The 27,020-nt window shown below is 35.3% G+C and overlaps 1 protein-coding gene across 4 annotated transcripts in view; it reads left to right on the plus strand.

The window, feature by feature from the left end:
- Positions 1–27,020, plus strand: part of IMMP2L (inner mitochondrial membrane peptidase subunit 2) — a 410,416-nt gene that overhangs the window by 109,263 nt on the left and 274,133 nt on the right. Inside the window, exon 4 of one of the 4 annotated variants that reach the window (XM_050323975.1) lies at positions 25,931–25,961. The exons of the other annotated variants lie outside the window; for them this stretch is intronic. Coding sequence (XP_050179932.1) covers positions 25,931–25,946 — 16 coding nt within the window. The 3' untranslated portion in view covers positions 25,947–25,961. Of the gene's footprint in view, positions 1–25,930; positions 25,962–27,020 lie in introns of those variants that run through there. 4 annotated transcript variants of the gene reach the window in all.

Consider the following 27,020-nt stretch of genomic DNA (forward strand, 5'->3'; position numbering starts at 1 on the left):
AGTAGGGGATTGTGCATGTTTCATAGATGATCATATTTAAAGTGTCTGTGCATTTGATCTATTTCACATCTGGAAAAACCCAAACAATATATAGAAGAGTAGTAAACAATAGCATACAGTCTAATTCTTATGAAAAATGCTACAGTATAAGAATATGTTACTTTTCATTTATGAAAAGTATATGTTACTTTTCATTTATTGATGAACGAGCTAATGTTTGATGCATATAATGTGTATGAGGCTCATTTAGAAAACTAATGAGACAGTTTTGGTCTCAGATGTGATCAGGTGTGTGATGTGTTCTTGAAGAGATTCAAGTGTGGAATTTTAACTGATGATATCAAGTCTCTCCACTGCAAAATAGGATTTAGGGAAAAATAACCATGAAAACCATTAATATAAATCTATTTGTTAAACTGAGGATGAGGCAGAGTTGCATCTAGTCAGATGAAATAGTACTTTACCCACATTACCCAGTGATCATAGACATTATATATTATCTACACCTAGTTTATAATACAGTATTTCAGTAGTTCAGAAATAATGGCATTTTGTCATGCATCATATATGAACATGGGAATATGGATGCAAGAGTGGACAAATATTAAAACCAGTACAAACAGTATGAATATACTGTAAAGAAGCTAAAAAGAGCAGTATAAATAATATTTTTTTCTTTCTTCTGCCATGTTGCACTTTGTATGGCTCAGGTTGCATTTCTGATATAAACCACCTCATAGCTGTGTCAGATTGCACATAGGTGTGAATAAGAAGAGTTGGATATAAGTGCATATAATTGTCAGAATGAATCAACTGGCTGGTTTTATGTAGGCTGAAGGTAGGTGTTAAAAAGAGGCCTTTGATGGGGGATCTTAACAAGAGGAATTTAAGGAATGTGTGGACAACCTATGGTGGATTGGATGGTGAGAATTAGGCTCAGGGAAACAGGCTAAGTGTGGTACAACGTTCTAAATCTAAACTTTGAAATGGCAGCAGAGAAGATCTCACCAAACAGAGTCAAAACCGTGTGGTTTGACAACAATGTTGTTGCACAAAAATTGTCACCAAGAAAGAAAGGATTGGTGAGAGAATAGCTCAGGGCCAGAACAAGGCCTTATTAATAGAAGTGATGAGTTGGTGAATGTCAGTGCTAGCTGAAGTGTGTATGGAAATAAAATGAAAGGTACTAGAGAGATATTTTTGGATAGTAGGGGATAGAGAAGAAAAAATGAGGGAAAAATATAGCTCATAATCTTGAAAGATTGAGAAAATAATAGTCATAATAGTGATGGAAAGAAGAACAGAAAGAATTTGAAAGGGAAGATGGGAGGATCATCTGTTTAAAGTGACAGTGGCATGCCTAAGAAGAGATATTAACCAGGCGTAGGAGGTAAGTTGGTGCAACAGTAGGTTTTTGAGTCATCAGTAGATAACTTTATAAGCTCTGTGAGTGAAGGAAAGTGTTTACGTTTACTGCAAAATAATAAGAACAGGGGTTGGGGACCAAAGTCTAATTTATCATTATCCTATCAGAAGAAAAAAAATATTTTTTGTATCAGAGTACCAATAGATTTTCTGTATTTATGGTTCCCCTACTAAAGTTTGTGTCTTCTTGTTTGAAGCATGAGAGGAAAGAGATGGGGATTTCTTTTTTATCTAAGCTCACACATGCTTCTGTTTCTTCAGTGGTAGTATAAGAAATATTGTAAATGAAGTTTCTTTCTAATTGGAGGAAGAATGCCTTTTAAAACTGTTCTTATTTTACGTTTGAATTGATCCAGAGCTCTACAAATATAAAATGACTGAATTACTCCTCCCTGAAAAGTGGACTTGGAAATAATGATAGATTCCAGTTAGGGTGCTTTTAGAGAAATTAGCAAGCAACCATACCTTGGGTCACAGTGGGATGTTAAATTTAAGTAGAAAATATATAATCCAATGTAGAGAATTTCAGAGGAATTGTGTGGTGGATTTTTCATAGGCTCACAGAATGTTCCTTAGTACATCTTAGTAATTAGGTAAATATGTTACCTAGAGAAGAAACCTATTATTGTGAGAAAAGAAGCAGGATGGTTTTGAAAAATCTACAGTGAACATTTTAAAAGGGATTGTTTTGTTATTCATGTGGTACAAAAAGGGTTTTTTCCTATTTCAGTTATACATTGCAGACATTTAAAATTTGTTAGTGTTACTACCTTGCAAAACAGTTATATTTGGTTATAACTAATCATTATGTATATTAACAATAAACAAGGAACTTTTCTCCACACAGCCTATGATTCTCATGGTGTTTGTTGAAGATAACAACAATTACTTACTTTCTATTGGATATCATAGATACTAACTATCCATCATATTTACTTATCAGACTTCTTATGTGCATAATTTTAAGATGCATTTTAATATACAGTCTTTGACTTTTCTGTGTGGTAAGATGAGATGGGCAGAATGCTCTGGTGGAGTAGAGCTTGAAGTCAGCAAGTTCTGAATATTGGTTTTCCTTTCTTAATGTCATTATGAAACTTCATAGACAACTCATACTTTACTTCAGTGAGTTCACTTGTGCAATAGGGATAGTGACAGCTGATTAAGAGCAACTTACTTTTAATAGGCCTTTGAATGAGCTGATATGAAAAGTTTGCTGTCTTTTCTCAGATAGGTTCATATTATTATATTTTATTCAAATTTCCTGATGATAAAAAAACAGGACAGGGGCTCATTCCTCTTACTGTATATGGGACTTTGGTGTGATTATTGCCCTATTTTATTATACGTCCCTCTTCTAGAAAGTACCTGGAAACAGAAAATAAGAACTGGAGTCACTTCTGTCAGTTAATGAGTTAACCTATTAAATAACCTATTTAATGAGTGAGAAGATTGCAAAATTTAATTATTAAAATTTTTAGAGTGATTTCTCTATAATTATATTTTCCAATATAATATAGTATTCTAATATAATGTTAGAATTATATTTTCCAGTGTAACTTGCATGTTGGCTGACCACCCTAACTATCTGCTATATAATAATAATAATAATATAATAAATAATAATAATAATAATGGCCAGTCTTCGCGAGCGAAGATCCGGGGAAGGTCTTTCCACCTTCCAGCCTGCGCATTGGATTTTTTTTTAGGTGAGACACAGTGTGCGTGGAACTGAGCCCACCCTTTAATCCTAAGGTTCATCTGCCGGGGCCAAGCGAGCTTGGACGGTGGCAGCGAGGTCCTCAGGACGTAGGTGGATTGCCTTTTAAAGGTTAACAAGCTCCACCTGCCCGGGAGTGGCCCTGACCGGGAATCGAACCCGGGTCTCTGCGGTGACAGCACGGCGCCTTTACCTCTAGACCACCAGGGGCTCCTATCTGCTATATAATTCTGTAGCAATTTTATATTAGGTAAATTTAAACATATTTTCAAAATCCTCTGTGCTTTTCCCATAATTTTAATGTTTCAATTGTTTCCTAGGCTCCTATAGGTTGTTAAAATAAAAAATAACTTGACAGATGAAAGCTTCATGTTGGGTACATTTTTTTTTAATGCAGAGCCAGTCTTCTAATAATTTTATAAGACTATGAACCGTAGAGACCTCTGATCCATTAAGCAATAATATTATTTTAATGGTAGGATTTTTCTTCTTAATGCAGCTGAGTTAAGAAATATGGAAATAGTAGCAATAATTCTGTTGATATCTCACACAGAACTTGTGTTAGTGAATAGGCTTATGGTGACACTAATAGCATTCCCACATTTATTTATTGTCATAAATAGGTTCTTGAACTCTAATGTAGTGTATTGCATTATATTTTAGGCATGTTTATATTTTATAAACAACGTTCTTTACACAAGAATCTATATTCTTTTCTTTAATACAAATTTATACACAGATTTTTGAAATTCTTTAATATCCACAGTGGGGCTGCAATTATGGAAACTTCATCATCTGTCTAATTTCCTAAGCTCAGTTACAAATCCAGTCAGTCCTGGACAGTTTCTACTGAGAAATCACCATTATGAAGACTTCTCACTGCCCTAGTAATCTCTCAATACACTGACTGTTGCTCCTCAGCTAAACTCAACATCCGTGGTGAAAGTTTTTCAGCTGTTTGGCCTTTTAGAGGCTTCCATGGTCTATAACACAGACCTGTCACAACAGTCATGGCATATTTAACTTTGGATATGTCTTATGCTCTCACTCAGCCATTTCAAGCCTTCCATGCCTATTACTGAATTAGGCACCTAACATGGTTACATTATCCAAATGTGCTGAATATTTTTAAGAGCCTTTTGCTCAATTCCCTTAGTTATTGTGAAACTTTATGCAGCGTCATAATCATTAGACTTCTGTAAGCACAGTAGAAATTGATCTATGAGACCCCTTAATATCATGTTGAGTATTTCTTATCTCCACTGAATCCTGTAATACTTATATTCATCTATAGTAAAATTCTGGATTCCACATTTGTAAAACTTGCACCAACAATATATTTATGTTAGGAAACTCTCTACTCAGCCTTCTGGCTGAGTCTTCACAAATGGCTCCTCATGTGTAACTTTGGTTAGTGTTTCTGTCCTCCATGGGGTGACCAGTTTGGCTTACTTTCTTTTCATCTGGAGCTCTTACAGTTGGTAACATGTGGTTTCCGTTCTAACAGAAACTATTATATCATGTCAATGTCAGGCATACACCATTAGTTTAATTCATCTCTTTTGATGATATTATTAAAGCCATTATTAAACAGAAAACAACAGAAGAGAATGTATTTTATGTTTGTGCCTGCATAGACTAGCATAGACTTCTGAATTTATTTTTATTATTTTTGTAAGTATTAGGATTTAAACTAAAATAGGAGAATAAAATCACATACTAGAACAGCCATTGCAGAAATAATACATATCTTGACTTTTCATTCTCCTTTTCCCTTTTTAATAACTTAATTTCCTTTCTTGAATATTGGGAAACATAACATGAATACATTTCAAGATAGATAGAAAAAACACAAGAAGCTTGTGCTATTGTTCGTGTTTTTATCACTTTTAGTTTTGAAGAATATGAGTGAACTCCTTTCTAGGTTTTATAAGCAGGTTGAATCTTCTCTGGTGCATGGGTGTTACTAGTATTTTTAAAAGTCTCAACGGTTACTAGAGATGTTTTAATGCCACAGAACACGTATGGTTTGTTAGACTCCTACAGGACTATGAAAGAAGCTGTAAAAAGGTTTGGAATCCTTAGAAAAATTACAAATGTGTAGGCAGGGCTTAACATTTATTTGCCTGCAATCATTCTGATTTTGATAGAATTAACAGTATGATTTTTAATGTCTAAATCATGCCAATTTAGAGTCTGATAGTAAGGTTGTACAAGGCAACATCTTATTTGGAAGTATTCTCTAGCATTTCAGCTTCTGAAAATTAATTTTTGCTAAGTACTTCTTTCTTTATGTCTCACCATGCTACTTGTCACTGTGTGAAGAGATGTTACTGCAAGTTTGCCACCTTCTGCTGTAACTTTACTGTCTCCAAGGCAATACCATTTGGCCATTGTGTTCACTTTTAAAGTTCTTCCTGTTCTCCCACAGCAAATGCATTTGGCTTGATAATAAATGTGACTTTATTTAAAAAACAGAAGGAACTGTGCTTCAGTGGGAGGTGCTTCATAGGAAGTGAAGTTGTATGAATTAGTTGGTGTGAACGATCCCTAAGTAGTTTCCAAAGGTCAAAATGTAATATGTTGCCATCTTCCATTAAAGTAGCATATTGGTGGGTTGAAACAGCGGGTAACACAGCATGCTATTGTTTTGAAAGATAAAATGTAGCAGTTCATGATTCTTTAGGTATTGAGTGAATCCACCAGGCCTTCATGGGTATTTTCTTTTGCAGTGCACTGTAAGAGAATGTGTAGTCTGTGTATCTGAAGAGACAAGTAAGATGTATGTCTCTGATTTTCAAGATTCTGCTGGAAATCAATTGCTGCTGATGTCAGCTTGCCCTTGGCTCTCTCAAGGAGGTCCCAAATGATCCATCAGGACAATCCATCAGAAGAGTGTTGGTGGTGGTTGTCTGTTTACACCAGTGACACAAATAGCCCGCAGCTTGTAGATAATCTCAGTGAGGTAGATAAGAACAATCTCCACTTTTTGAGATGTAAAGTTTCCAGAAGCACAAAGAGCCTGGGAAAAAGCTGTCAATTAGTTGGGACTGTTTGACTAATAGTAGGGAGTAGGATAATTGGATGATTCATATCGATTTAATGAAAATGGAACAAATCACTGAAGTATGATGGCAAGTTTATATAAAAGTCTTAATACTGAAAATGATAAGGGGAGGAAAACTGATAAAAATATTAAACAGCTCCAACCATTTTTTTTGTAGTCTAATGAGTTATAGGTTATGCTGAGACCTCAGCATTGCTTAAACTTGGTCAGGGAGTGCATATCCAGTGTAATGCTAAATTTATGCATAAATGTAAGTGTGTGATAAAACCCATTTAAAACAAATGCTATTGTTTTGATTAAAGATCAAAGTAGGCCATCTCAGTAGTCTAAAGAGAGCCCCATGGCATGGGGCAAGTTGATAGCCATGAATGAACTGCAGCCAAATGCAAAAGCAGACAAGGGGGGATCCCACAAGGCTTCCCACCACTGCAGGACCCATGGTGACACAGCTGTGCTGCATCAAAGCTGGCTACACCCACGGACGTGCTTCTGGACAATCAAATCCATATGTGGGGGACAGGGGTAGCCAAGTCTGTGAGTCTGCTTGGGGTCTCGTTGCTTGTATTGGTATTTTAACAAAATATTGTTAATTATTAGTAGCCAAATAATTCTGTCATTTCTATTAATTTTCCAGTTGGATATATATTAGTGACTAACGTAGTCTAGGAAAATCATCCAAGTTTGCTTTATAAAGAGGAAGAACTTACTCGAAGGGAAATTGGGCTCATCTTGGAGTAGATGGTAAAGGTAGGTGATTTTAAACCCTCTCCAATTTACTGTCTTTCCCAGTTCAATTAGCCAAAAGAAAGCCATGGATCGTAGTAAAAAGAGCTTTCAGTCCTAAGATGCTCTTCAGTCCAGGCAAACCCATGATTAATTGTGGCATTTGTGTTCTCTCCAGATGTTTCAGTTACCTGTATTTTAACTTTATAAACAAAATAATCTCCTAAGTATGCATTTCATAGACATCGTATGAATAGTTTTAGAAAAATCATTCAGGAAATTATTTTTCTGTGTTCATATGTGTTTTAAATACTTATTTAAAATAAGAATTTTAAAACCATGTTTTTTAATCTTTAATATACATTCCATCTCTCTATATATGATGGCAACTTAGAAAATAAATGAAAATCAACACATCTAATCTTGCATTCACATCTCATAAAGCTGAAAAAGGACTTTTATTTTCAGTTCTGTGCACCTTGGCCAACCAAGCTTGACATTTTTCAGGCATTTGTGTGTAGCAGATTTTAACTCCCAAATGAAATTGTTTAATTATAGATATTTGTTCTTATTCATGGGTTGAGATGTGTATCAGAAGTCTAACTGAATAGAGATACAGTGCTTTGTAAATTGTTATAATAAATTGAAGAAAAACATTTCCTTTTTTTTTTTTTGAAAGGGAGTTACTTTTCAAGTTCTGATAACTATGCATGTGGTAATGGAAGAATCAACTCTATTGTTTCTCAGAATTTAGGAAATACAGTAAGGCCTTACAGACACATCCTCAACAGATCTGCATTTCTCTCTCATGAGGAATACATTTATTTTCATGAAGTACTTTGACAGGTAGATGGATTGAATGCAAATGGATGTGCATATAAGCTTTTCTCTCTCTGCTAGGTAATTAAAACATACGGCAGAATATTAACAAATATCTGTATTAAAATAGGGAAGTGACAGAACACTGACAAATATTTACTTTTGACTGCTCTTGATTTCATTAAGAGACGAAACTATGGAGACTAGAACTTTCGGAATGCTTGGTTTGTTTCCATATCTAGAGTAAAGAATAAAGGAACAAAAAAATACTAATGCAGATGCTGGTATAATTTTGATAATTATTTTGGCTTTACAGATATTTTAGAATGAAACTGAGCAGGATATGAATTATTTCTCTTTTCTTTTGCTTTTTGCTAGCAATATTACCTACAACCAGGGCTTTCTAAAAAAACTACTTATTTGAGTTAATTTGTTTGTGTTATTAATTTGAAACAGGTGCCAGCTGCATGTTAATCCATGGAAATCTCTGTTATGTACTTAAAATGTTAAGCCTCCACCAAGTCAAATAAGACTGTGTAGAACGTGCCCACTTAGGGCACGTATATAGCAACATGAAGCTCTGATTGACACAGCGACACATAGATTCCTTTCAGCCTTTCCTGGACCTGCTGAAAGTAGCATTATTAATAAAAGCATTATGCCACACGTTTTGTAATTGGTCAGCATCCTTGATATGTATCGAGTCCTCAGCAGGCTTGCTGCTTATGTTAATCTGCATTTTCAACTGCTGATACCCCTCTGTGGCTGTGCATTTTCATGCTGCAGTCCAACATTCTTTTTGCTGGAGGGATATAACAACAATTCTTAAAAATTGCTAAAAGGCTTTTAAAGAAGTTGTTTGCTGACAGACTAGTTTATTAAATATAAGATGAATCTTAAAAGCTACTCATTAGCAGTTGTACAGCTCCATCATTTATTTGTGAAGTGGTGTTATTTCAGGCTTTAAGAAGCAGGTGTAGACAGTGTAAATGACATAAATCAAACAGAAAAACAAAGCTATTTTTTAAAGTATTTAATTTAGATGGACAAGTTGGTTTGTTTCTTTAAGCAGTAGAAAGTCTTGAAAGGAAAACAGACAAAATTGCAGCATTCAGCATTCTGACATTTTCTGTTCACACATTCTTCAGTGCATAACAGTAATTTTATTTTCTTGCAGAATATATAAACGGAGGCATAGCCCCCAATAGGAATGCAATGAATGTTTAAAGCATTTATGAATAAAGCTACATCAAAGGGTAATTAGGTGATTATAATGGTATTTTCTCTGAGATAGCTAATTTAAAAAACTCTGTTGCTCCAAAGGTTAATTATTTTAGTAATGCTAACATATTAGCAACCTTCAAATTTGTTGCAGCCAGTTACAATTAAAAAAAAAAAACAAACAACTAAGTATGAAACTTGAGACTTCCATGTGATGTCCATCAGGGTCAAGCTGTAATAATTTTTGATTTTAGTAATTTTTGTTTTTATGTACTTTTTGCTCATAACCAGCCAATGAGTGCTTTTTAAATGACCCTCTGGTATTGTGCCATACATGAATGCTGGAGTATTCTGATGTGCTGTATGGTAGTTGCACGTGCCGCTGCTCACTGTTATTTCAGAGGTGGCAGGCAATGAGGCATCAGCTTCCATTGGCAACTTCTGTTATAACTTGTGTAGTTGTGAGGGCCAGTCTAATTTATGTCTTTAGCAAGCCCGTCTGTTGCCACCTCAGTGCTGCAGAAATAGTGGGTTGTGTGCAGTTACAAATTGCTGTTTCTTTCTATAATCTCTGCTTTAGTTATAACTGAATGAATAAAATAAATTTTTGTTTATATTTTACAGCTAAAGCTTAAGCTATTTGTAAACATTCCTTCATCTTATTATAAACACTTTTCTGACTTCATGTCACTCTGATAAACAGGAAAGAGCAAGGGAAAAAAATAAATTTTCATGATTTCTTTACCAGGACAGTTTTGCCATCCTTACTTTTGCAAAATAATTAAATCAGATTTCAGGTTGCCAGTGTACTTCAGTCAATTGTTTATTGGTGATGCCAGAATTTAATTACTTATTAAAGGTTTCTTATGATTCTATAAACAGACTATACAAAATAGTGTTCTTTACCCATTTCCCCAGTCACACATAAAATCAGAGAAAAGCAAAACAGAGCATGTCTTCCCTGTCTGTCCTTAAACTCTTGAAAAAAAAATTAGCCCTTCAGGAGCAGTAGTTTAAAATTTCTTATTCTTAACTGTTTATACAACAGTAAAAGAACAAAAAAATATAGAAAAGGAATTAATTTTTTTTCTTCCCTTGAAATCAGCATCAGCCTCCTGGTTCATCTTACAGAAAAATGTTGATGTCTCGTCTTTCCGTTTTGTGATCTGATTGTAACACTCTCACTGATGTCAGTTAGGGCCATAATATTAATATGTAGAGAACATAGTTGGATGCTTTTTCCATGAAAATTCACAGCAGAAGAGAAGCCCTGAAATGAATGTGTAACAGTGTATATTAAACAACCCAGTGTGATCACTGATAACAATTTTATAATGCTTATATTGATCCATTTTCATAAATGCTGTTGGCTGTATCAGCCTAGAAAAGTGATTAAAACTTTTTTTTTTTGCTTTCCTTGGTTTTCAAAATCTTATATTGTGTTTATTGGGAAAAAGAACTTCACACCTTTATTATAAGCTCAGTGTCGGCATTTATATTTATAATGTTTAAAACATAACATTGAAACCTGCATGTTGTGAAGGATAAAAAGTCATGTTTAAATAGAGAAGCTAAATTACTCCTTCCAAGAGCCAATAAAACCAAAAAGCATTCACTGTAAAAGTAATAAAAACTTATGAGTCCCATTTTATTAAAACTACTATCCACTTTCCTGACAGAGCTGGATTACTTAGAAGACAGACTAGTGACATTTTATGTCTTTCGAGGGGTTTATGTCTAAGGTGAGGTCTCCTGAAAATAATATAGTTATTAATACCACTAGCTGAACTAATCCATTGAATATTTTTAACTCTATGAGTGTTCAGATACCTTGATTGAGCTATAATGAAAATATGACAGACAAAGAAAGAAAGAAAACCTAGGATAGTGATGGGTAGGAAGACACTACTTAGATGGAACAGATAATGGAAAAGTGTCAACTGCTGTGTACAAACTGCCCAATATTGGTATGAAAGGAAGAAGAATGAGGTCCAGAGGACAAACTTTTTTTCTTGGTTTGAAAGAGAGAAAAGCAGAGGAAATTAAGAATAAATATATGTATCAAACAACACTAGTAAAAGTTCTTTTTGATGTCAGTTGTCAGACATCTGCCACTTTATTCAGTTTGCATGATCAGGTTTTAGTGGAGGAGGTGCTACAGGGGTGGCTTCTGTGAGAAGGTGCCAGAAGCTTCCCCCATGTCCAACAGAGCTAATGCCAGGTGTCTCCAAGATAGACCCACCACTGGCCATGGCTGAACTCATTTACAATGGTGATAGTGGGCATCTGGGATAACAGATTTAAGGGGGACAAAATTCTGCCAAGTGGCAACTTTAGCTGGAGAGAGGAGCAAGATTGTGTGAGGAAAAACAGCTGTGCAGACTCCCTAGATCAGTGAAGAAGGAGAGGAGGAGGTGCTCCAGGTGCCAGAGCAGAGATTTCCCTGCAGCCTGTGGTGCAGACCATGGTGAGGCAGCTGTGCCTCTGCAGCCCATGGTGGAGCAGAGGTCCATCTGCAGCATGTGGAGGACCCCATGCTGGAGCAGGCTGATGCCCAAAGGAGACCCTGTGGGAAGCCTGTGCTGGAGCAGACTCCTGGTAGGACCTATGAGAGGGCCCACACTGGAGCAGATTATCTGGCAGAAATTGTGACCCTGGAGGGCACCCACGCTGGAGCAGCCTATTCCTGAAGGCTGCACTCCACAGGAGAGACCCACACTGGAGCATGGGAAGAGTGTGAGGAGCCCTGCCCTTGATGAGGAAGGAGCAGCAGAAACAATGTGAGAAGAACTGACTGCAGCCCCCATTTCCTGTCCCCCTACACTGCTGGGGGGGGAGTTGATAGAGAATTTGGGAGTGAAGGTAGGCCCAGGAAGATGGGAGGGGTGGGGGAAAGGTGTTGTAAGTTTTGGTTTTATTTCTCATTACCCTATGATTTCCCTAAGTCGAGTGTATTTTGCCCATAATGGTAATTGGTGAGTGATTTCTTTCTGTCTTTATCTCAACCCATGAGCCTTTCATTGTATTGTCTCTCCCCTGCCCAGCTGAGGAGGGGAGTAATAGACTGCCTTTGGTGGGTATCTGTCATTCAGCCAGGGTCAGCCCAACAAAACTGCTTGAAGAGTCAGAAGTCTTCCCTTTCAAGTATTCAAGTAATGTCATTGAAAGCTGCACATTATAAAATATTTTGGTATATATAAAGTGACCAAAGGAAAACTTCAAAATGCTTTTTCATCTGCAGAAAGGGGCAGTTTTTCCAATGAGTAGAACTGCATCATCAGTTTTGCTGCATTGGGACCTTTTTCTTTGGACGTGCTATTTATGACTGTAAAGCTTACAACAAGCATGTTCTTTTAAAAACTCTTATTTGTAAAGAGTAATATAGGAACACAAACCCAAAGGAAACTGTTCTCCAAATATACAGCAATTACCCACAGACTGGAAGCTTGGATTATTAGTTAGTCTATATTGAATTTCTTTGCTGTTCATTATGAAATTTAGCAAATAACTGTCTATGTTATACATGTTGGTTTTGAATAAAACTGCTTTTCTTTTAATTCAACATGATGTAATAAGCAAGTATAAAACCGAGAGCTATCATTTAAAACCAATTAAGTAGGGCTTGAATAATGCAAAGGTGCATTTTTATTTGACCAGAAAATCTGATTGCAAATCTGTCAAATTGTTGAGTCTGTTTTCATTAATTAGTACAGTATTCATTTTGTGTCATCAGAAGGTCTTAGAAACTGTCTTCTGTGTCTTTTAACATGTATAGAAACTTGATGTCATGAATTTAGTCTTTAGAATCAGTCGGTTTTCTGTCATCCCAGTTTGTAAAAGATGAACAGTAGGAACTGTCACATAAAAGACAGAGCTCCAAACTGCAGCAGATATTCCATAGGTAATAATGAGATTTCAGTTCCTCCTGTCTGTATTACTTAAAATCACAGAAAATAAGCTCAAACAGACAGTTGTATGAAAAGCATCTTTGATATGTACATCATAGTAAGTGTAAAGAGTAAAACTTTGAATGATTTACTCAGTGACTTTAAAAATATTTTAACCCATGACAAATATTAAATACTGATTTGTAGCCAGAAGTACTGGCTAGGAAAATAGCCTCTTTCAGATAAAGGAAATTTATGTTTAGATCATTTCAGTATTCAGATACTGATGGTTCATTAAAGAGAAAGTAAAGATATCTAAAATTTATCTTCTGTATCTATTGAACCTCAAAAAATTTGTGACTAAACTAAAATGTTCTCTCAGACTCCTTTTTCTAATGTGGATCATTAGCTGCTTCATCATGAAGTAGTGATTATATTTAGTGTTATTATGGGAAATACACTACTATTTTCATTAACTGACATTCTGAGTGAGTACAATATTTGTGAGTACAGCTAACTTCGTGTATTAAATTGGGTATGACATTGTAAATAGGTCAGAGTATAGTTTATTAGTAGTTAAAAGCCAAGTAAGTATCACTTTTAATTTATCTGTTATTATTTTTATATTATTTCACGTTGGTAGATAATTATTGTCATATAATTGTCATCACAATAAGTCAAGGAAATAAGAAAGATAAACTTATCACATGAGAAAAACCTTTGAAGTTATTTTAAGGGTGTAACTTATGAGGGGAGAAATTTGAGAATGTTTTCAAGAGATGAAGGATTATGGGCATGATTCAGTATAGAAGTAGCCCTTTCTGAAAATTAAGCATCTTTAAGGTGAGTCAGATTGTGCTCTCAAAATTCTGGTCTTCTTGTCTTTTGGATATATGCTGCTAACGGCAGAAACCCAGTATAATTAAAACACAATTGTATGTTAAAAAGAACAGTGCAGTGACTTGTGGCTTAATGCTTCATTTGTTCTCTTGATGAATTAAAGGTTAAAACAGGTTGGCATGAAATTAAATAGCAGGCTGAAAACAAGGTCAAAATGTAAAAATCATATTGAGCAGCTTGGGCTACAAGGTGTGGAATCAATTGTTGGCTAAGGAACTACAATAAAAATACTAACTATATGTAGTATCTACAGCTATGCAAAATAATATGAGGAGGAATAATTTAGGCATTTGTGGACTTTAAAAATCTGATAAGTATTTCATGGTGTCAGGAATTCTGTCCATGTTTAAGGAACAAGACCTCCTATGATAATGATAGCAAAGTTTGATTCTTAATGTCTTGAGATTCAGTATATATATCCTTTCCTCCAAGCTGCTTTTTCAAGTAATTAATTGTCCATTTCTTAGCCTGTTTTTCTGAGTGCTCTAGAAGAAGCGCTGTGATATACACAGCTGTTTATTTGTGAAAGCAGAGTCTGTGCTCTCATTTCAGCTGCAAACTTTCATGCCTTTGACAGGCATTGCCCATCAAGGAGTTTCTATCCATATTCTACCTTTTAGAGTGTACAACATTTCTTGTCTCCCCTTCGACCCTGGGCTTTCCATGTTCCCTGTAGTACTGAAAGCTGGCAATAAATATGTTGCAGCATAGCCTGGCAGTATGTAGGAGCCACACAGAATTTCCAGTTGTAGGCAGGGGAGCCAGTTAGGCATAAAGATCGAGCCATCTTTATCTTGGCAGTCCATGACTCTTCCTCTGCCCAAACACTTTGTTTACTCTTGATAAGTGGTGGTTCATGAGATGACTGTTATATTTGCAAACATCTGCAGTAAAGAAGTTTGACAAGTGCAACATACTTGAAAAAGAAACTGTCTTACTGTATAGACTGCTTGCTGTCTCCATATTACCATTGCTACATTTTATTTGGCTTTCCTCCCACCTCCTTTTAACACTGATGCCCTCTACTTTTTCCACCTTGGACTGAGTGGAATATCTTTGGTTTTGTTGTGCTCAGGTGTCACACAGAGCTAGAAAACAGGTTTCCTTCAAAGTTATGATATGTACCTCTACCCATCTCAGTTTCCTACCCGTTTTCTAACATTATCCTTCTCCCTGCAGTATTCTAAGTTCTTTCCTCTGCTGTCCCCCCCAGCAATAAGTCCATGTCTTCCCCTGGTTGCCCGTGCTTTCTAAATGCCATAATACTTCTAGTTTCTGTCTAACACATTGTATAGTTCCCACCACCATGCTGTGAATTCCACCCTAAATGGAAAGCACTATGACATGACTCCTCTGGCCACAATACAATCCATGTGGATCAGAGAATGATTATGGTCTACTCTGTAGTCTTCTCTCATGAGGGTATTTAATTTCAATGTCTCCCCTGCTGCTGATTTTCCTTATATTTTTGAAAGCTTAATACCACAAAACTTAATACACTGACACTTCATACTCCTCTGCTAAATTAGGTGAAAATTGTTTAACAAAATTTTCAAACAGGAGGATTTGTGAAGAGAGGCAAAGCAATCATATCAGAATTGACTCCTATGTCACTTTTGGCTCAGGTTTCTTCAGAGTGAAAATTGCTCAAAGCTAGAAAAATTTACTAGGGTAGTTTGAATATGCAGCTACCCTGTTATGCATTTCACTAAACATGCATTTTTGACTGTTGTCAGACAGGATACTAGTTTAGCTGATACATCTTTACTTTCTTACACTAAATTACAATGAGATTGGTTAAGTCAGTAATTTTTCTTTCCTTACAAAGTGGGGAGGAGACTGGTGGACAGGAAGGAACAAATATGTAATCGTGCAATAAGGTACTCTGTTAGAGCTGGGCCCCAAATCAGCAGGATTATAGGGAAATACAAGGGAAAGGGGGATGGAAACGGAATAGGACTGTAACAAAGTCTGTTGATAAATGCATGACTGAATTCTGAAGCTGACCGCAAAACTAGGAGGTCTGGTCATCTGACTAGAGAGCCTTCAAAACTATTTTGTTATTTCAGTCCGTTAGAAGTATTTTAATAAGACATATAAGTGTCTGAGCAACTATTTTTTATTTTGGAGCACTTTGTGAACAATAAGCACGGTTCACAAAGCTTCAGTGTGATACGTAAATTGTTTTCTTTTTTAACGCTTTCTATCACTAATGGAAATTATGGAAAAAAATTATTATATGTCCTTCTAACTTGCATAGAAGTTTATTTTGTTATGGAAGTATATTTTAAACTTTTTTGATCACTGTAGTTCTTAGTCATTTCACATACTGACAGAAACATTTATTCTATCTAGGCATTCAATCTCTTTGTTTTTTTTTGACATTGCTCTCTCTCTGTTGGGATTCACATACGTGCATATTCTTAGATTTCCTTTGTACCTAAAAATAGTAATACTGCCTGTTCTTAACCTATTTTCCCACAATATGCCCTTGTAGATTCAGATTCACTTTAAAGATTCCTCAAGTAAACTCTTTCTTTGGAGCTAGAAAGTTGACCTGCCCTCATACTTTGCTCTAGTTATTCAGTGACAACCAGATATAGCTCACTTTATATACATTCATCATTTTTAGAGACTATATGTTTGCTATGTATTTTGAGTTCTATGTGTATGTTACTGTTGCCCTTCTGTTTAGCTTTCAATTTTTGTAGCATTTCTGTTATTTTTTCTCCATCTGAATGATGTCTTGTTGGGAAGAGTTATCATAATCTTACTCATAATAACAACAACTTTTTTATAATACCTCATTTGAATATAATAGAAAATTGGATGAATGTATGTTATCTTTTCCTGTCATTCAGCATTGATCCATTAAATCAGACAGAGACACAATTCCTACTGGGCAAATTCTACACAAAGAAAAAATTTAACATAAACTGAAATTCTTTTCCCCTGCTAAGTAGTTGGCACAAGTGTTTGAAATATTAGTGAAATGAGATTTGATAGAAGAATTGTAGCAAGGTCTTATGGTTCCCTGAGAAGATCAGAGCTTTGAAGAGAATGTGCCTTGACCTTCTCTTTATAAGGTCCTCCTGAAAAAGACCAAAAGGTTTTTCAAGTCATAAGCCCAGCATATACTGTATAATTATTTTTACGTAGAGGAAAAAAAAACCCAAACAAACACACCACATAGCTAGCTTAGGCAAACCAGCATAGACAGGGTTTCAATATTACACTTTCCATGCGCTATGGGTCCTTGCAAGTAGGTCCTTCATTCATGGATGGTTTCAACTACTACTTGACTTTTCGGGATTAAGAACATTTTGAATCAATGCTTCTGATCCTTACTAATTTTCTTTCTCCTCTGATGCCTGGGTACATGTGCCCTGCTCCCGTTGGCACTCCCTGCTCTTCCGTACCTTGCTGCCTTTGGGACTTTCTGTCCCTCGGTCACTATGATAGCACAAACTTCTCCTGGCTCCATATAGTTTTATCTGGCTCACTCTACTTGAGAAGATAAAGTAGATAATTATGAACACTACAACAAAGTAGGTCATAATTTAAATGAAAAGTAATCTCTGATCTATAAACTCTTTATTATATTAGGACTCAGGTCCTGAGAAACTTATCCCAGTATGTTTTCTTGAAACACAAGAAATACAGTTCCATAGGCATTAAATTGATGTTCAGTTCTGCATAAAGTTGCTGATTCTAGTGTAATTCTTTATTTTGGAAAATTAGCAATAAAAGAGTTCAAATAAACCCTTTAATTACATGAGGAAAAAATTATCAGCACACACCTCACTGAAAGCTGATATATAGGATGTCCACTACACAAAACCTTATGATTCATGTATATAACTTGACATATTGAGATTAATCTACTATGGCAGTTTATATCTGCACAAAATTTGCGTTGAGAAAAGCAGCCTTTGATGTTTGAGTATAATTCTTTGAAATAATGTTAGAACAGATGAAGAGCACCAGTCCTTTTGGTGTCACAGTATGTGGAACATTATTTACTGAATCTGTTACAAGGGAAAAGAAGTCTGCTGCTAGAATGCCCTGTTTATTTATACCATATCACTGGCTATCAATGAGAACTCAACATAACTAAAAAAGAAGACATTGCAAGCATTGCATTTTATGGGGTTCACATTCTTTTTTTCCCCTGCAGTATGTGGGTTTTAGGAAATAAGGAAATTTTTTTACAGAATAAAGACATAAACAGTATTTAAGAAAAAACAAACTCTCATCAATCTGCCCAAGCTGCAACATGTGGAAAAAGCATCATGTGTTTCTCTCCCTCCTGCTTCTTGCTTCCAACAGATAGGCATTCAGGGACTGTCTGAGCCACAAGTTACATTTGCATTATTTTGTTTAATGCCTCTCAACTAATTTAATACCCACCCAGCAAAAATTCTGGTGACCCCTTTTGTACCTCTTAAGACTTTTAGTCTTTAAAACATCCTGTGGCAGTAAGCTTCTTGTGGTAATAACAGTTGTAACACTGATGTTGACAGTAATTCAAAGTGCTTTGAAATGGCAGTTTGTAGCAGACGTGTCTAAATTTAAATATTGTGAGACATTTTCCCTTGACTTTGCTGTGCTCTGGACCAAGTTATTTATTGGCTTAGTCAAATGTCTATGCAACAGAGTAGAAAAGCAATAAGAAAAACTTAGAAAATAGCTATGTTCTTTTTAGTGAGTGTTAGTGCAATTTTACTTGTCCTTAATGTTGAACTAATTTCCTGTCTGGCAGGCAGTAGCAGTATTTCACTTTTTCATTAAAAATAGAGAGAAGGGGAGAGAGAGAGGGAAAAAGAAAATGAAGAAGATGTAGTAGATGATGTGGATTACAATACTAATTGACACAGTGGTGTAACATGCCACTGGGATAGTGTATAAAGCCTTCTGCCTTTGAAAACTGAAGTTCATGTACTGTTTGGAAACATGAACAGTGATGGAATTTACTTTTTTTCTGAGTTATTTGATGAAATCATGATGAGAGGAAGTGATTTTTCAATTATATGGTCTGCTCCCTGAAACTACCAAATATCAGTATGTGACTCCTTGCTGGTGATACTCCAGTCTAAAACTGGAAGGAAAATTAATTTTAGTCTTAGACAAAAATGGCTGCTGTCACAGTGCCCCTCCCTTCCCTACCCCATTCTAGCAAGTCACATTTATAGATCGTTTATCTCAAATAAATTGCCATTCTCAAGTTTGCCCATCATCGTGTTTTGGTTTTAGGAAGAGCTATTAATGAAGTGCATTTCTTATTTGCAGTTACATGTTTGCATAGTAAGTATATATTTTACTTACTAAGTGATTCTTCACTTCTATGAAAGTGAAATGCACTCAGAAAGTGCATTTTGTTGTGTAAATAAGTGTGTTAGCATTCAAACCCCTTTTACTGCTGGCTGCTGCCTTCCTTCACCCTATTCACTTACTGCTCTCTTTGAAATGCTTCAGTTCACATCAGATGCTGAATGAACTCTTGCAGCACACTAAGGCATCAGGAAGATAACCTGGCCACCAAAATAAAAGTACCTTTGATAACTTAGTGTGCTGAAATTGCTTAATTATGGGCCTGATGGGGATCAAAGCCAGAACAGAGTAGGGAAGGGCCAGAACTAACCTCTAGCAAAGCTGGGTTTTAGAGATATCTTTGGTATGTGTTTACTATGTTCAGTTTGGAACTGCAGCCCAAATTACATGCTTGGGCTCATTTAGGAGGTAGTACTATTCAAAAAATGTATTTTTGCCGGGCAAGAGGTAGCACTATACCAAAAAGGACTCCATTATATGGTATGACCTGCCTGAATCAGTTATTGGTAATGAGAACCATGGCAAACCCAAGGATTAGTTTGCATCATCAGAAGTGGAAATGCAACTGAGAAAGGGTGACCTAAAGCAAGCTTTTACCAAAAGTCAGTGTTCATTTTGTGGAAGAGGTAGGTCTTGTTTAAAAAAGTCATCTCCTTTCTGGGTATTTGTTCCAACTGTGGAGAAACTTGGCAGTACCTGGAAAAGAGAAATCACTTTGAACTAAGACCAGAGTGCAAGATAGCTATCAGGCATGCTATGGTTTCATGTTTCTGTCACTAAATATAGCAAGTAGTATCATCAGCTGTGCATTTTTAGCAGAAGGAACTAATACTCTTTCACTTTAAAATTTATCAAGTATTAGGGGCTGATAGACCTCACACGTCTTTGCCCAGGGGGTTAGTCGTTCAGAAATGGAATAGAGATGAGGGACTTCTATCAAAAGCTTGAAGTTCTTCATTGGTTGAAGCTGCCTTTGGCTGAAGTGCCTGTTTTGGAAACCTGCTTGTATGAAATTCTGGTTAGTTGTGCTGGTAACTGTTAGCCAGAACTTTACTGGCATCCATGTGGAAAATTTTCCCACATTTCAATTTAAATAAATGTTATAAATGAAAAACTGCAACTTGGAAATACAGTGTATAGAATTTGTATGAATTTCCTTCATGCCATATTGCTGTCATCATAGAGTTTGGTCAGATACCCATTCTGTTCTAAGTGCCTAAGTATCTTGAAACCAGCCAGTTTTAGCTAATTAGTAATTCCTGTATGTTTTCTTCTATCAGGAAAACCGTATGTTTAGAGACAGTTTTGTAGTCTTCAAAACTGTGAATGTTCTCCAAGTGCTCCTGGACTCTGTGCTTGTTTATTGAAGCATTTAAGTCTTGTGGTAACTTTTCTGATGTCAACCCCTTTTTGGCTAATGATTGCATGCCAGTAAATGGGAGTGGTATCTGCATGATTCTACCTGTTTTGCTTCCAGTTACTGATTTTAAGAAGTACAAATTTGAAAAGGTGATTGCTTTTATGTAATAATGGTGCCTATGGAGGGTCTCATTAACACTCACAGCATGGAAAATTCCTGCAGCTACCCTACAGAGCACTGGAAAACATGACTGCTGAGCAGGCTTTATTATTTATGCTTCATTTTTTTAATTTGTTCTCTAAAAGTGTGTTTTTTCAACCTCCATATGACAAATGAGATACCATATGGGGAAAAAACCAAAGTGGACAAAGGCAGCAGGATACTCTTTTATTTATAACGGATATATTTTATTGTATTTTATTTTATTTTGGGAGTGAGGCTTTCATTTTAATAGTATTCTTGCAAATATTTAATTTCCAAGCTGGTGTTTGGTATATTAGAGAGCAGCAATCAGTGATAAAGCATCTTATTGCAATATTTACACTTGGAAAATGGAATTGTATATGTACAATGGATATATATATATTTTATAGCAGAATTATCTTTTAAGTTATAGCATGAATTATATATGTTCTTATGAAGGCATTATCCAAGTCTAATGCTACTACTTCTTGTTGATATTTGAGGGCAATTTTGTAAATTTGAAGTATATTAATTTAATTAAAAATTATTCATTTTTCAGAACAAAAAGCAAAAAATATTTTTACAGTCTAAGGAGAGGTTTACTTCCTACTCCTACCAGTAAGAATTCAGTGGTTCAATATGTATATAAAAAGTCACAAGGAGACCTTATTCATCTTAATATACCATAATGCTTTGGATTATTATCTACTGTAGAGTATCTACCCCTATCTGTCTTGTAATTGCGCTCTTTGATGTTTAGCTGGAAGAGCAAAATTGTCTTCTTGTGCTGGAAGTGATACTGTTGTTGCTCTTTAAAATAGCCAGCAAAGTTTGGGCACACGTTATCCTGAAGGCATCAGTCTTCCATGATCGACATCCAGTGTATCTGCTCGTGAACTGAGTTGTTTCTGGCAGCTGAGCCTGCAGCTGTCATGCCACAGCAACATCCACAACTTTTTACATAGTTTTATGAAAACCCCTGCAGTATAACATACACTGATTTCAGATAGAACCCCATCTTTTATAAAGACTTACTACTAGAATATGTTTGGAATTTTTGGGTAGGAGTTTCTTTATTTTATTTAAGAGAAGAGAAGGGACAGAAGGAAGGGAACAGAATGCAATGTCCTTGGAGATTCCCTCTCAAGAAAACTGGAAAGTCTTTTGTTGACTCTAGCTTAAATCTAAGGCCTTAAGATGGATATGTTTGATTCCCTGCACTTTTGGGAAACTCATTCATGGGGGTTTTTTGTGCTGTCATGTTGCTCTTTTCTGTTGTAAATTCTAATGTCTGCATAAATATTTCAGGAATATTTGTGTCTCTCTCAAATGTGGCCTCTTTTCCTGCTTGTGAAATATACAGTTGTTTAACTGTTTGTTTTTCCCTACATGTATTAATTAAAACAGCATAACAACATTGTGAATATTTCCTTGTGAAGGTTGTGTATTCATTGTTCAATATTATGATTTTGCAGATATACTGTTATTGGATAAAGTCACAGGCCCTTTATTGACTGAATACATATGTGCTTCTGTAAATAATTATATGTCTTTATTCATTTACAAATATCTTTATATATGTTTTTTGCTCTAATTTTTAAATGTCATGTTATTTGACTTAGAAAAATAGAAAAAGAATTTGTCAATTTTCATTTAAATGAGAATTTGCAAGCTTGATGTTGCCATCTGTTGTTGACACCATGAAGATATATGTGAGGAGCCTTTTTATTCCAGGTATTCCCTTTTCACTAACTCCTAATGTTCCATCTTGTATGTCATGAATATTTTAAAAGAGAGAGCATATCAGAAAAAATCTGCCAGAATTTTGAAATTCTGTAGCTTGTGGCTGTGATACAATAAAGATGGGTCCATGGACTTAACATCCTCTGGGAAATTAAAACACCTGTCTGCATCTATTCAAGAAAAATGTAAACCCAAAGGTTTTCCATGCCCCAATCACAAAAGAAAAAGAAAAAAAAAAAAAGAAAAAAGACTAAGACAGGTTCCTATATCCTCCACTCCTCTTTGTTCTTACTATTTTACTGTTATCAGCACTCTTGAGTGGATCATTATGCTTGTCATAAGGCCTTTTTTTGGCACACAGCAATTAAAAGATAAGGTTCCAGGGTCTCTAAAGCAGAGGATACTTGAGAAAGATGTGACATTCGCAAATAATCCCTGTCATTGATCAGAACCTTCCAGGAATGTTTTAAATATTCATTGCTTTAGGAAACAGTCATTTTGGTGCTTCTCATTTAGAGAAGACTTTCTTAAAATCGAATTTTTTGTGGGTAGAGAAAAGGTGGAAAGCAGTTCTGTGGAAAAATTCTAATCCACTACAAAAAGTATGTGATATATTTAATGGTTTGGGTTTTTTTGTTTGTTTTTTGCTAGTTTACCTTCTTGCCTATATTGGAATCCATAAGACAATAATTGTGGTTTATCTCTTTGTATCCCACAGTTTCTGGTGTAAAACTATCAAGCTCATAAAACCCAAGGCAATATACACTGAAATGAAGGAGGGTTGCTGCCACCTAAAATACATTTGTTTAATATATTTTTAATTGATTCTGCAATAATTTTTCCATTATTGGTCTGAGACAATTAAGCACCCTCTTACTTTGATTCTTGTGAAATTACAATTCCTTTGTAATCTAGTTTACTGAATATATTTCTTATATTTATGATAAATTCTGAAAGAGAATACATCGAAATGCTTTATTTCACTCAGTTCAAAGAAACGTTTACTGGCGTGAATTTAATGGAGGTGTTATAGGTTTGTAATTATATAGTGATACGAAGTATCACTGACCAACTGTAGATAATGTGTGTTGTAAAAAATGCAACAAATTTCTTGATGTCATTAGTTCAGTTGTGCCTCATCTTAGAGCTACTCTACAGTGTTGGAAAAATTTAATTTTGCCCCCTCAAGAGCAAAGATAAAATGCTTTATTTTGTCTTCATCTAATGAATTGTAAAATTTTGCTAAAGCAGAACAGCTGTTGTTCTCTGTTGTCTCTTCCCTACCCATTGGCCTCTTTTAAGTGAATGCACTGCCCCAGCCACAAGCCAGCTGTGCCTACCAGTATCCCCAGTATCCAATATCCACAGGTGTCTGATATTTGTACCCTGTCCCTTTGAACAATGTCAGGCCATTGATTAGAACAGGACATAAGAGGTGCTTCGCTTTCTCCCTGACCACCAGGCAACTCACAGACTGCTCAGCATCTCTCTCCAGATACAATGGAAGGCCTAGAGGAAAGAAACTACAAAAGCGTGTGCCCCATAAACTGCCAGCCCATTTCATTACCATCAGCACTGTGCTCTCGTTAGGGAGGGTGATGCTTCAGATCTGCTCTCCTCCTCATGTTTTTTTGTCTTTACTAGCCTGACAGTCCGACTAATGGCCTTCTTTGATGATAGCTTAATATAACTCTAGTCAGGCATATGTGAAAATACAGCAGTTTCAGCATCCAGTTTAAATATTAGGTGGATAGTTTATAAATAAATTTCAGTAAGTGGGGAAAACCCACCATACAGCTGGATTGCTGGTGTGCATTGTAAATAGGTATTTGCATTGTAAATATGTGTTCCCATATTTGTTGCTACGTGATTGTCTGTTGTTTTATACTAGTAATATAGGGAGCCAAAAGTATGAGTGATGAGCAAATTGCAGTTTGATGTTCAACTAATACTGAGTCGTTCAGATACTTAAGTTGGTATGACATCTCTATATCAATTTGCATTTTTTCCATAGCTGGTTTTTTTCCTATCATTTTCTGAACTTTGTTAAATTCTTTTACTGACTCCTGTGTTCCCTTTTCCTGAATTTTCTTATAGAGAGGTTATATATATATATATATATATATAAGTCCTAGTGCATGGAAGAGGTACTACTTTAGAGATAAAGACAGGAAAATAATAAACTTTATTCAGTTCTACTTTTTAAAACGTGGCTAATCCTTGGTAGCATGGTTTTGGTTTGTTTGTTTTTAATGATTCTCTGAATGTATGAAGTCTGTAATGAAAAAAAACCCAATCATGTTATTACCTCATTACATTACCAATGGTCATAGTTTTGCAAATGTCGACTTTGTATTTTGTGAAACAACTGTATTTGCAGGGCAGATGTACTAGTGTGCAGAGGGAGGGAGAAATTGCTCCATACTATTTCTGCATGAACTCACATGTGCTTTAACTCACAAGGCAGGAAGCGACTTTGTGGCCTTCTCCTCCCCCAGGAGACAACACCTTGATAATATCTGGATATCTAGATCTTTATAATGCTGTGCTTTCTTCATCAGTCTCTAGCAAATCTCTCAGCAAATCTAGGTGATAATTCAAATAGCAGATACAAACCAGATGGAAATCCTACAGATGCTGATTTAAGTTAAAAAAAAAAAGAAAGAAAAAGAAAGCATTGAACTTTGTTTTGCCTTTAGCATCTCTCTAAGATACAGAGTTTAAAAAGCTTTACACTGTGTTTATGAGGGTGATAATTTAACTTCAGTACAACTGGTCCATACAACCAGTAATAATAAGTCATAAATCAAAATTTCTGCTGCCTGAGAGAATACTCTCTACCTCAACCATTCAAAAATCACAAGAATTAGCTTTTGAAGGACACAGGGTGCTATGTTTTGATATCTGGGATCTCCTTCTCTCAAAGAATGGTAGTTGCTAGAAGAAAAATTCTGACAGACTATGATCATCATTGAATATTTAATGTTATTCTTTTCCCTTGCTAACAAGTCAATTCTTGCTATTGGTGAAATCATATGAGGTATAATCTCTCTCTAGATTAAATAATAGTAGTAATACTCATCCAGATGATTTGTCATCTGGCCTGCAGTTAGATCAAGTTAGAAAAGAAGTTGCAAGTATGATTCCTAATATACATTAGAAATAAAATAAAGAAATCTAATGTTCCTCATGTTTTGCTATGTGACTTAACTAATTTTACTTGACATTAATTATAAAGCTAACAACCCTTATCTATGGCAGGGAGGACTGTTGGGCTCTATCTTCCTAAATATCATGAAAAAACTACTCACTTTCATCTGAAAATTATTGTTAACATGCAGAGTTTCTTCTCAACTGTTTTCTGCTCTTGAGAATCTGATAGTGTACACTTACTGAAAAGCTATCCTGGTTTGTTATAAAAGTTGCTTCGAGATACCTTTTAATAATAATAGCCAGATAACTGAATCAGGACAGAAATCATGAGAGGACTTGAAACAATTTGAGGAAAGTAGTTTGTTATAGGGATCTTCACTTGTGTCTTTTGTTCTCAGGGTTACTTCAGACTAGATGGCCTCATTTAAAAGAAAGAAAAGTCTTTAGAAGAGAACAGCTCTTCACTGATGCAGAGGTGGAATAGGCAGCTTTACCAAGTACGCTGGATCTCAAATACACTGTAATTTTTTTTTCAGGTGGTGGTTTCCATTTTTTTCTAGTACTTGTCTTCAGTCAAATAAAGTAATGCGAATCATATTGGAGTACTGTATACGTAAGAGTGAAAATAGTTTATAGCACTTAATAATTTACATGGGAATGTCTTAAAAAACTCAAATCGGTTGATTCTTGGAGTCATAGAGAAGGAATGTTGGATGACAATAGTAGAGGTAACCTAATAAAAATATACTTAATTTGCTACCTTTAACTGTTATGCTGATTATAATCTTTCCTACTGCTACTAAAGTGAGTTAATACAGTAACTTTAACATATATTCATAAAATTGCCTACACTGGTCAAATATCATTATAAGGTTAGAAAACATGGGCTTAGACTACTTTGCACTAAGTGCAAAATGTTAAGAATTTATTTCTGATGGTATAAAATATTCTCTTTGATTACACTTTATAGTACATACTGTGAATTTTCTCTTTACTGGTGACCCCTGGAGTATCACTTGTGTCAGCAGATGTATTGCAGGACTTGATACAATACATAGGATCTCACAAGATAATATCAAAATATTTTTGTTCTTTGGTTTTAACAAGAAAATTAAAAGCATTGAAGATAAAAATTTTAAAAGACATAGATATATTGTTTTGGGGTGTTATTAATTATTTATTGATTTTATATATTTATATTTTTCTCAGATTGGAAAATGAAAGCTGGCTATGAAGCTTTAATTTCATTGTCCTTTCATTGTCCTTGTTATGCAAGTATTGGATTGCAAACACTAGGAAAATATTTGAAACTGTGATTCCCTTGGAATTTATTGAAAACAGGATCTGTGGATCCTTATTGATAGAGTATCTATCAATTAAAATTAAAAAAAAAATTAAAAATGTAAATTTTTAAATTAAAAAAATAAATTTTAAGTTTACCAGGAAAATATTGTTCATGGCTAATTTCCTTGTACCTTAAGTCAGACA

This window comes from Myiozetetes cayanensis, unplaced genomic scaffold, assembly GCF_022539395.1.
Source record: "Myiozetetes cayanensis isolate MyiCay16 unplaced genomic scaffold, myiCay2020 scf3, whole genome shotgun sequence".
NCBI lineage: Eukaryota > Metazoa > Chordata > Aves > Passeriformes > Tyrannidae > Myiozetetes > Myiozetetes cayanensis.